Source organism: Ursus maritimus, unplaced genomic scaffold (assembly GCF_017311325.1).
Source record: "Ursus maritimus isolate PB19 unplaced genomic scaffold, ASM1731132v1 scaffold_5, whole genome shotgun sequence".
NCBI classification, from domain to species: domain Eukaryota; kingdom Metazoa; phylum Chordata; class Mammalia; order Carnivora; family Ursidae; genus Ursus; species Ursus maritimus.
In genome coordinates, this window is record NW_024426663.1 from 9380566 (window position 1) to 9392813 (window position 12248).

Consider the following 12248-nt stretch of genomic DNA (forward strand, 5'->3'; position numbering starts at 1 on the left):
AGGTTTTGGTTTGTGGTTACCATGAAGTTTCTATATAACATCCCAAGTATGTGACAGTCTGTATTTGGTTGATGGTTGCTTTAGTTTGAACACATTTTAAAAGCTCTGTATTTTTACTGTCTACCCTCCATGTTTTATATATGTGCTTTTGCATTTTTAAAGTTTATGAAACTGTTAACTAATTTTTTAGATGTAATTGCTTTTACTACTTTTGTCCTTTAACCTTCATACCAGCTTTATAGGTGATCTACAAGTTTTACTTTATATTTGCTTTTACCAGTGAAATTTTTCCTTTCATAATTTCTTACTTCTAGTTATGGCTTTTTATTTTCCACTTAAAGAAGTCCTTTTAACATTTCTTACAAGGCTAGTTTAGTGGTGACGAATTCTTAACTTCTATTTATCTGGGAAATTATTTTTCTTGCCTTCAATTCTGGATGATAACCTTTCTGGGTAGAGTATTCTTGGTTGTAGTTTTTTTTCTTTCAACACTTTGAATATTTGTGCTACTTCTTTCTGGCCTGCAAATTTTCTGCTGAAAAATCAGCAAATAGCCTTATAGGGTTTCACTTGTATGTCACTAGTTGCTTTTTCTTGCTGCGTTTAAGATTCTTTATCATTAATTTTTGACATTTTAATTATTATGTCTTGGTGTGCACTTTCTTGGATTCATCTTGTTTTTGACTTCTTTTTTTTTTTTTTAAGATTTTATTTATTTATTCGACAGAGATAGAGACAGCCAGCGAGAGAGGGAACACAAGCAGGGGGAGTGGGAGAGGAAGAAGCAGGCTCATAGCAGAGGAGCCTGATGTGGGGCTCAATCCCATCATGCCGGGATCACACCCTGAGCCGAAGGCAGACGCTTAACCACTGTGCCACCCAGGCGCCCCTTGTTTTTGACTTCTGCATTGCTCCTGTCCCACCTCTCTTCCTTTCCCCTTACAAATAGCCATTATTCTAAAGTTAGAGTGCAATCATCCCAAACATGTGTGTATTTTTACTGCTTGTAGGCCTATCTGTATAGTCTGTTTTTAAAATTCATGTATCATTTTGTTTATATTCTTCTGCTACTTTCATCTGAAATTATTTCCATCAGATTCACATTGTTGTCTATCTATTTAATGCTGTGGAATTCTATTTTATGAATATACCACTGTTTATTTGTCTATCATTGTACTAATGGGCATGAATTTGCCTCCAACTTTTCATTCTTCCAAACAATGCCATAATGAATAGGCTCATACATGTCTACTTGTGCACATTTATAAAAGTTGGTCTAGGGTTAGACATTAAAGGTGAATTGATATTGTGTACATCTTCGGTTTTACTAGATACTAAGAATTGGCTCTCCAAAAGAGGTTGTAGTTAGTATTAAATGTTTTAAGATTCTGGCATTAATGGGAAAGTTGTAAATATTATCATTTATTTTATGTTGTAAAAAGTCAAGGACACACGCAGTAACATTTAGGGTAACCAGTAATAGTTAAAAAAAAAAAAGAGTAAACGAGTATATTAATTTGAAAAATTTGATTAATAATTTAAAAAAAACAAGAAAGAAATACGGAACATAAAACATGTGGGACAAATAAAAAACAAATATTGAGATATGCAAAAATTTTGGCCACCAGCCTATTATGGAGCAGATTTTATGAAACAGGGCATACCATTGTCAGACTGCAAATAGTCCAAAGTAAAAAAATACGGCAGTTTTAAGGGCCATAATGACAATATTTTGCCATGAGTCCACCATGTTGTTTGCCATTCTGATAAATCTCATGAAAAGAGTGGGACTAAATTCATTCAATTTGTTTAAGTACAGTGTTTAATTAAAGGATAATATCAACAAAACTCCAAGCAACAGGGTAAGGCCACATGGAGTATTTGGCCTCAGTCATGCTGTTAAAGTCTTGGACCCAACCAGCTAAATAAATCCTTTGGCCCTCATGGTCTACCTTAGAATGCAAGATGGCTTTCTCCTTAAGTTTCTGTATTGACCTTTTAACTTAGCCTGAATTATTAATTCAGATATAACAGAAAGTATTAGCAATTGTATATATTCTACCTTGGCCTACAAGGATGAAGTTTTGGGCAATTCTGTCTGAAATAGTGCTGATCAGTGGCAGAGGCTGATCAGAACGCTTTCTGAGGAAGAGGTGTAGTGTCACGGATTATTTCAACTAAAGTCAGGAAAAAATTTTATACCACCTTTTCTGAGAGTATTACTCTTATTATAGTAATAACTGCCTTCAGGGTGGTACATATAAATAATATGTCAATAATCCATCCAAGAAGCTCCTCTGAGAAAGATTTCCACAGTCTTCTGAGGGCTATTTGATCTACTGGTGATGTTTCTTTGAACACTCGAAGATCTCTTATGAATATCCCTATAGCCTGAATATACCATTTTCACTTGACAAGGAAGGCTTGTCAAATAGTTGTGAATAGGATTTAGAGTATCCCGAAATGAGAATATCAGTCCACAGAGTCACAAAGCCTCCTCGGGTCAGGGCTTCAGTTTTGACAAGAGGCCAGTAGTAAGCTAAGAGTTGTTTTTCCAAACTAGCTGTTTTAGGGAGTCAGTGAGTCCAAACCCCAAGGGATGAGGAGGCTGGCTCCCTCTTCCAGAATGCTCCAGTACACAAAATGCGCAGTTATAGAGACTTGTAGCTCAAATGGATAATTAGGTTTGTGGTGCCTCGAAGCAAGAAGTATGCCATAGCCTGTTGCTTAGCTTCAAATTTGGGTCTGGATTACACCCCTTGTGGGTTAGCTGATTGAAAATACCACTAAAATAGAATATCCATGAGTCAGCTACTGCTTGTAATCTCAGAGTCCAAAGTGATGCTATGCTGCCTTTTGGTTGGGGGGAAGAGGGACAACAATTTGTCCTTAATTGACAGAGGGGTTGAGCATTGTGAATCTGTCTGAATAATTCCCCCAAAACTTGATGAGCAGTCTTCTGGATTTTGTTGGGCTTTATCAGTCATCTTTGCTGATTGAAGGTGTGGTTACACCAAAGTCAGAGCCTTTGAGTCTGAGACTTCTGACCCTTCATCCAACTGAATATTTATTTATCATTGAAAGGTTTTGGCACAGTGAGTAATGGTACTCACAATAAATCCTGATATACCCCCTTGTAATAGTCAGGGGAGTTTAGGAAATACTGCATATATATATTTGTGGCCTTGCAGCATGACTGAGAATTTGTCTTTGGTTGCTAATGGGATACAAAAGAAGGTCTTGGCAATGTCCAAGACAGCATCTCAAATGCCATTCAAGTGTGCCATAAATGTAGTTACTTCACAACGTCTGGGACTTCAAGGAATATAGGAACAATAACTAAATTTAATTGGTGGTTAATCTGCTGTAAATATCAATTCCTTGATAACTGTTTTCACTGGGCATAAGGTCTGTTGAATTCAGTTATTGCTCATTCTTATTCTCTTACTACCCCTGCTTCCTTTAAGGCCATAATCAAGGCTGGGATTTTCCGTTATCCTCCCAGGATTCTATGTTATTTCTGTTGGACCATACAAGAGGAGATAGGGACACAGGTTTTGGTATTTCAATTTATGTATTTCATCTTTACTTTTGGAGTTTAGGAGCATATATAGCACAAGTTTTTAAATATAATTACCAGTTATACATTTTGGAATTTAATATACAATTGAAAGCTACAGCATTAGTATATTGAAGCCACAACAAAAGTACACTGAATTCCAAAGCCTCACCCACAAGGTCATTTTACCTCCTTTTCTGAGGCAGTTTAAGAGTCCAAATTCTATTCAGTGCCTCATCTATGGTTTTACACGGGAAAATGTTTTTCTTAGGGAAATCTTCCTGAGAGGGTCACAATATTATAGCAAAACAACGGAGATGTTTTACTTTTGTCCTAGAATGGATCCAAGGTTGGCATGACAGACTGTAGGAGGAATTAGGCCCTCAGACAGCCTAGCTATTACCAATTTACATTAACAAGCAATTGCTCACTCCGCTATCTCATCAACAAACCAACAAATCAAATCAACTTCTAATGATTCACTGGTTTCTGTCTATAGTGGTTGTAAATTTCCCTCTTTTCACATGCATTATAATTGTACGTCTCTATAACTGTTGTCTGAAATCAAGAGGAATCCTTTGTCTAACCAGTATGAGTCTTAATAATAGTTGTTACAGTGTGGCAAACCTCAGCTTTTTATGGTTTGAGATCTCACATTTAGGTCCTTAATCCATTTTGAATTTATTTTTGTACAGTGTAAGAAAGTGGCCCAGTTCCATTTTTTGCACATCAATGTCCAGTTTTCCCAACACTATCTGTTGAAGAGACTGTCTTTTCCCCATTACTATTCTTTGCTTTGTTGAAGATTAATTGATCATGTAGTTTTGGGTTTATTTCTTGGTTTTCTCTTCTCTTGATCTCTTTATCTATTTTTGTGCCAGTATCATACTATTTATGTAAAGCTTTGTAATACAGCTTGAGGTCTGGAATTGTGATGCCTCCAGCTTTGCTTTTCTTTTTTAAGGTGACTTTGGCTATTTGGGATCTTTTGTGGTTCCATACAAATTTTAGGATTATTTGTTCTAGCTCTGTGAAAAATGCTTTTGGTATTTTGACAGGGACTACATTAAAGGTGCAGATTGCTTTCGGTAGTATAGACATTTTAGCAGTATTTGTTCTTCTAATCCATAGACATGGTATGTTTTTCCATTTCTTTGTGTCGTCTTCAATTTCTTACATCAGTGTTTTATGGTTTTCAGTACAGGTCTTTTACCTCTTTGTTTAAGCTTATTCCTAGGTATTTTATTATTTTGGGTGCAATTGTAAGTGGCATTATTTTCTTAATTTCTCTTTCTGCTGCTTTGTTATTAGTCTATAGAAATGCAACAGATTTCTGTAGGTTGATTTTGTATCCTGTGACTTTTTTGAATTTATTTATTAGTTCCAATGATATACTTGGATTATTTTCTCTTTATTTTTTACATATTTATTACTGGTTTTTGATTTGCGGTTACCATTAGGTTTATATATAATATCTTCTGTGTAAATCAGTCTATATTAAGTTGATGGTCACTTAAGTTTGAGCCTATTCTTTATTTTTCAACCCTTCCTCTATGTTTTAAGTAGATAGCATCATAGTTTATGTCCTTTTATTTTGTGAGTTCCTTGACTGATTTTTACAGATATACTTATTTTCACTGCTTTTTAAACTTCCTATTTTTCTTACTTTTACTTATTTTTTTTTTCCCCTCACAGAGTCCCCTTTAACATTTTTTTCCCTCACAGAGTCCCCTTTAACATGGACTCTTTTAGCTGTTGTTTGTCTGGGAAACTCTATCTCTCCTTCTATTCTGAATGTTAGCCTTGCTGGATTGAGTATTCTTAGCTGTAAATTTTTTTCCTTTCATGTCATTTTCTTCTGGCCTGCAAACTTTCTGCTGAGAAATCTGCTGATAGCCTTCTGGTGTTTTCCTTGTATGTAACTGTCTTCTCGTAGTGCTTTTAAAATTCTCTCTTTATCATTGCTTCTTGCCATTTCAATTACTGTGTGTCTTGATGTGGACATCTTGGGTTGATTTTGTTGGGGGATATCTGTGCCTCCTGGATCTGGATAACTGATTCCTTCCTCAGACTAGGGAATATTCAACTATTTTTTCTTTTTCTGGGATCACTATAATGTGAATGTTGTTGTGCTTGATGGAGTCACTGAGTACTATAAGTCTATTCTCATTTTGCATAATTTTTTCCTCACCTGCTCAGCTTGATTTCTTTCCATTACTCTATTCAAGTCTCTAATTTGTTCCTCCACTTCCTCTAGCCTGCTATTTATTCCATCTAGTGTATTTTTAATTTTGTTTGTTGTGTTCTTCATCTGATTGGTTCTTTCTTGCATTTTTCTATCTCTTTTTTAAGGGTCTCACTGAAATTCTCCACTCTTCTCAAGTCCAGTGAGTATCTTTATGGTCATTACTTCGAATTCTCTATCAAGCATACTACTTATATCTGTTTCACTTAGATCTTTTGCTGTGGTTTTGTTTTGTCCTGTTATTTCATTTGGGACATATTCCTCTGTCTCCTCATTTTGTTTAACCCTCTGTGTCTGTTTCCCTTTGTTAGAGAGGTCAGATATGTCTCCTACTTTTGAAAGTAATGGCCTTATGAAGAAGAGGTCCTGTAGTGCTCTATAGGGCAGCGTCCTCGGTTCACCAGAACTTGGCACTTCAGGGTCGTCTCCTATGTGTGTTGTTTGTGCCCAGCTCTTGTATCCTGGCAGCACTGGTTGAATTTTCAACTGCTTTGTTTCCTTTTGGGGTAGCCTTCAAAGAGCTAGCCATTTAATTGTTGAACTCCCTGTGCCAGTATTTTCTTATTGCCTAGGGCAAGAGCCTGACAGACAGTATTTTCCTAGCTGAGTTGGGTTCTCAGTTTTTTGCTCACAAATGTTCGTGATTCTCCCAAATCTGTAGTTGTTGGGTTCAAGCTAAATAAACCAAGGGCCTTTTCCTGGGTCAGTTATATGCCATGGGGATGGAGCTAGGACTTGGAGCTCAAACATTTTATATAGACTGCCATCCATTCCCCTTGTTTTTATCTTTGTCTCAACTCCTGCTTTTAATGGTACCTATTGCTCTTCATTTCTGAGATTCTGGGATAATGGTTTGCCTCTTCTTGACTTCCTTACTTTCAGGCTTACTTCTCACCCTCTGAAGTCTCCTGATTCAGTTCCAATTCCCACAATTTTCTTGATAAATATTGCCCCAACTCTATTAATTTGTACTTTTTTTGTTTTCTAATGAATTTGTTTGTGAATGTCTACCTTTTTTCAAACATTCATATATTTACTGTGTTCCTGGATACTTTTCTAAGCAATTAATATTGAGTCAATTAATTCTAACAACCTTATCATGGTGGCATAATTCTTTATAGATTTTCCTTAGTAGCATCTCATACATTTAGATGTAATTTTCATTATTTTTCTATTGTAAGTATTTTTAAGTTATGGTTCTTATCATGTTTTTATTTAAGTCATGTCTTATTGAGAAAAGATTTTTAGTTTTTAAATATATGGTTTTGTTTCTCTTTTTAAATAACTATTCACATCAAGTAATACTTTCCATATCTTTAGTAATGTTGTAAGCTAAGTCTCTGTTTATGAGAAAGCTGAGAAAAAATACTTTGCTTATGGTTTCTTAATTTTCTGGGCAATTTTAACATTTATTTTATACAATGTCATTAGGTATATATATATATGTTTATGAGCTACATTTCATGGCACATTTTTTAAATAAAGATTTTATTTATTTATTTGACAGAGAGAGACAGCGAGAGAGGGAACACAAGTGAGGGGAGTGTGAGAGGGAGAAGCAGGCTTTCCACTGAGGAGGGAGCCCGATGCTGGCTCCATCCCAGGACCCTGGGATAATGACCTGAGCCGAAGGCAGATGCTTAAGGGCTGAGCCACCCAGGCACCCCTTCATGGCACATTTTTTAGTACTTTATTTTCAGATTTTTCTTTAAAAAATATCCAATTTGATAATCTGTCATTTTAATAGTTAGGCTTTATCCATTTATCGTTATTGTGGATTCTGACATTTTTTAGTAGCTTTTAACTTCTTAATTGTATTTCTTTATTACCCTTCAAATTGCTTCTTTTCTCCCCTACTATCCTGTCCTCTCTCAATGGACTCATTTTTCTTTTTTTTCATTTTATTCCCTTTGTTTTCTTCAGGAGATTTTAACTACACATTGATAGTTCACTAGCCCCAGTCTTCAAGAGTGAGTGAATGTGTTCATGTCTAGTCTAGATTATTAATTTTATCATTTTATGAATTAGCTATAATTATCATTCTTTGGCAAGTAACGTGCTATTTGGCAGATTTCACGATTTTTGCTTTATTCTTGATGGTATGAAGTTTTCTTACCTTACTTCTGTGTGTCTTAGGATAGATTTAATTATTTATTCTTAATCATTCTCAGTGGTTGGAGACTAGTTTTATTCCCACAACTAATATATTTTTTAATGATGGAAATTTCTCATTCTCACTTTCAATTCTTCATATATTATTTCTCTGACATTCATTCTATTATACTTCTCACAAGTGCTGTAAAACATTTTGTAGTGCCTCTTATTCTTTTCCCACTGTGTTTTTTTTTAAAGTTACTTTCTGATTAGTTTTAAATTTTCAAAAAAAAAAAATGAAGATAGTACAGACAGCTCCCATACACTGCACACCTAGTTTCCCTATTATTAACATCACATTAGTATGGTAGTTTTGTTACAATTAATGAACCAATATCAATACTAACTAAAGTCAGTATTTTATTTTTTTTTCCTTTGCTTTTATATAATGTCCTTTTTTCTATCCCAGGATCTCATTTAAGATATATTATATTTAGTTGTCATATCCCTTAGGATTCTACTGGGTTTGACAGCTTCTAAGTATTCCATTGTTTTTTATGACCTTGAACAGTTTTGAGATGTGCTGGTCAGGTATGATTTAGAATGTTCCTTAATTGGGAATTGTCTGATTTCCCCCCGCCCTGTGATTAGACAGGGGTTATGGGTTTTAGAGGGAGGATCATAGAAGTAGAGTGGCATTTTCATCAAATCATATGAAGGGTGCGTACTATCACCATGGCTTACTACTTTTGAATTTGACCTTGTTCATCTGGGTAATGTTTATCATATTTCTCCACTGTACTTATTGTCTTTTAACTGCTTATCTTGGTTATTCTCCTTTCACTCTTTTTTTTTAATAACATAGTGCATGAAAAACATGATGCCGTCTTCTAATTTATTAACTGCAAATGTCTCTGGCCTGGGACTTCAGTTTTTATTTTAACAATTATATTTTTAAATGTCCAGGTTTATTAATTTTTTATTCGTCTGCTCTTTTCATTCCTTTCTCTTTTTATTTTATTTCTTCTTCATTTTTATGGCAGTTAAACTTTCATTTATCTTTTTAAGCATTCTAAAATTACTTATTTACAAGCTTCCCACAGATCTTCAATGATATAAATTGAATCTGATGTTAATGGGAATTTATTTTGCCTTATATTTCTCTTGCTATATTCCTATTTAAATCTACCACTTCTTTATATTTGGAGCAAAGGAGATTATATCAATGTATGCATTTACTGTACTACTTTCATATGACTATTTTCTAATTATATGTCTTCTTCCTCCTCTTTCTTATCCTCCTCCTGCTTGCCTCTATCTAATCCTTTATGCTTGATTGAAAAGAAGTATTCCCGATAATGGCTATTCTGAAATCCCACTTTGTTGTGAGATTGTTAATATTGCACACCCATTCACAGAACCAGTGGGTGGCTTAGTTTAATTCTTGGTAATGAACCTCTGTTTTTGAATTCTTGTCATGGGCATGTCTCTTGATGTAAAGTATAAATCCAGGCAACTATTCAATAATAGCTCTGAATAAGACAGTTCTCATCTTCTGTTTTGCATGAATTAAGTTCTGGATTTATCTTAGATGCCATTACCACATAGGAGCAAAACTTCTCCATCATTCCATTAGGCCTATAGTTTTAGCCCTACTCCCAAATTTGTACTCTTAAGGTTCAGGTTTGTTGAGATGTTTATCATGCCTTTAAGTTTTCATTGTCTTTTTATTTAAATCTATGTTTGCTGTATGTTTAGAGCAGGGGGATTGCATCTACATATGAATTTTCTGTACTATTTTTTTAGCTGACTATTTTTTTTAAACTGTTTTCTTTCCTTCTCTGCCTTTCTTTCAGGATTTGTTTTACTTCCAGGAGGTGGACTTGGCCAGCTTCTGGGAGGTATCATTGTTTCCAAGTTACGCATGTCTTGTAAAGCCCTTATGAGATTTGTAATGGTTACATCTGTTATATCACTTACATTCTTTGGGTTTGTAATTTTTGTACACTGTAATCCAATACCACTTGCTGGGATCAATGAAGATTATGCCGGGTAAATATTATTTTGTATATTGGATTTTTACATTTGAACCAACAGTGTATTTCTCAGTCAGTTAATAATTATCTAGTAACCCGTGTATATATATATAGATATATATATCTATATACCAAGTTTATACCATTCTTGGAATTATTTAACATGTAAAATAAATATAAAGCATAATTTCACCTTTCATATTAAGGGCAGAAATATCATGATGGAAGCTAGCGACGTGCTGCTTATGCATAAAGTACTAAAGAAAAAAAAGGCATTGAAATGATTCAGAACCTAGAAGTAATATTCTGTATTAAAGTGGCTAACAACTAAGAGACAATACTGACTATATGCAGCCTTACCTTGTGTTCCTGAATTGGTATATCTGCCTTTTTATAGACATCAAAGAATAGAACTGAAGTTCCTCTGAAAGTATGTGTAAGTAAGGTCTCCTTTAAGCTAAACATGCAAAAATTCAAAGAACTTGGCAGAGATTGATACTAAATACAGGGGAATAGAATTTCAATAGAAAACCTAAGGATTGAGCAAGTAAAGTAAGTAAAAAAATAAAGAGTTTCACTTCTGCCTACACTGGAGTAGCTTGTGGCAGACCAATGCTCCCACTGAGAACAACTATAAAAAACTGAATCAAGTTTAAAAGATTTGTCTCAAGGCATCAGAGGATTGTTTAGGCAAATAGAAATTCAAAGGCCAAAATTCTGAAATACGGCAGACCCTTAAGAAGAGAAGCAACTTTTTGCAGCTGGATACTTTAGAGATATTTGCTAATTCTCAACATTGTCAAGAAGCTGAGAATTTGGGCAAAGGTCTGGGCAAAAAGCATCTAGTTAGATGATAAGAAATAGCACACATTTGTGACAGATGCATCAACCTAGAGAGACAAAAATAGGGTTGGGCAGGATATCAGAGAGAAGAGAGAGAGAGACAAATGAGGCAATACTCTTGGGTTTTCACTCAGTACATTTGCTGAATTATGAATGTAAGTTGCTGAAATCAAGCAGAAATCTTATAAAAAGTAGAGGAAAAGTCTAGCAGTACTGTGATACTCTGTAGTAAATGAGAGTGCGTTTAGAAAACACTGGGGAGGGGAACTGTGATAAACACTACAAGTTCTCTGATATCTCTGTAAGGCTAAGACCTAAGAAGGAGGAACTTCCAGAAGTACTGTAGCCTAGCCAGGAGTTAATTTGGTCTCTAATTGGATTAATTTGGTCAGCCAGCACTCTAACTAGCAGCAGAAAAAACCAACACTCTAAAAAAAAAAAGATAATACCAAAAATTATCAGACAAAACAGACAAGAGAACAGACCACAAGGGATCCAGATAGCATCATTATTAAATAACAATGTTAAAACAATATTGATATGAGCAATAATACAAATGACCAAGAATTTCTCTTCAGAAACCATGGGTTCAGAAGAGAGTAAAACAATATCTTTGGAATCCTGAAAGACAACAAAACAAAACAAACTGTCGACTCATAAATCATTATCCAGTAAAAATATCCTTCAAGAGTGAAAATGAAATAAAGATATTCTCAGGCAAAAGATAACTCGTAAAGTTATTATCTCTATGTTATTATCTCTAAAAGAAATTAAGTATTTTTTCCGTCTGAAGCAAAATAATCTTAGAGGAAAACTTGAAGCACAAAGGAAGAGTAAAAGAAGTGAAAAGTATACTAGGAAGTAGACTAAATTTTCATCTGAAGTTTAAAATATATGTAACTCTCAAAATCAAAGAAGTATAACATTGTCTGGTGTAGTTTTTCAAAGGTTATAGATGTTGTATATATGACAACTATAAAGGGAGAGAAGAAAAGGACCTCTGTGTTTATAAGACTTATACATATTAAATATTGTGGTAAAACATCAACTCAAAGTAGAAAAGTAAGTACATATACATAGAATTTAGGTGTCTATCTATATCTGTATTTCCTGTCTTTGTATGGGCTGCACACTAAGATTGTTTTTATATTAGTAAGTGTCATGAAAAACAATAAAGAACAATAGGACTTATAGTTTCTACTCCAGTATGTAAAGAACTTGTAAGTCATCACTCCCATCCTCACAATAAGAAAAGGGTTGAACAAATAAAAAAATCAATAACAGGGGCGCCTGGGTGGCACAGCGGTTAAGTATCTGCCTTCAGCTCAGGGCGAGATCCCGGCGTTGTGGGGCCTCCGCTATGAGCCTGCTTCTTCCTCTCCCACTCCCCCTGCTTGTGTTCCCTCTCTCGCTGGCTGTCTCTATCTCTGTCGAATAAATAAATAAATAAATAAATAAATAAATAAATAAA

At 34.7% G+C, this 12248-nt stretch overlaps 1 protein-coding gene across 1 annotated transcript in view; it reads left to right on the forward strand.

The window, feature by feature from the left end:
* Nucleotides 1-12248, forward strand: part of SLCO6A1 (solute carrier organic anion transporter family member 6A1) — a 96953-nt gene that overhangs the window by 40236 nt on the left and 44469 nt on the right. The window contains exon 10 of the mRNA XM_040621958.1: nt 9755-9950. Within this exon, the coding sequence (XP_040477892.1) occupies nt 9755-9950 (196 nt within the window). The remainder of the gene's footprint in view (nt 1-9754; nt 9951-12248) is intronic.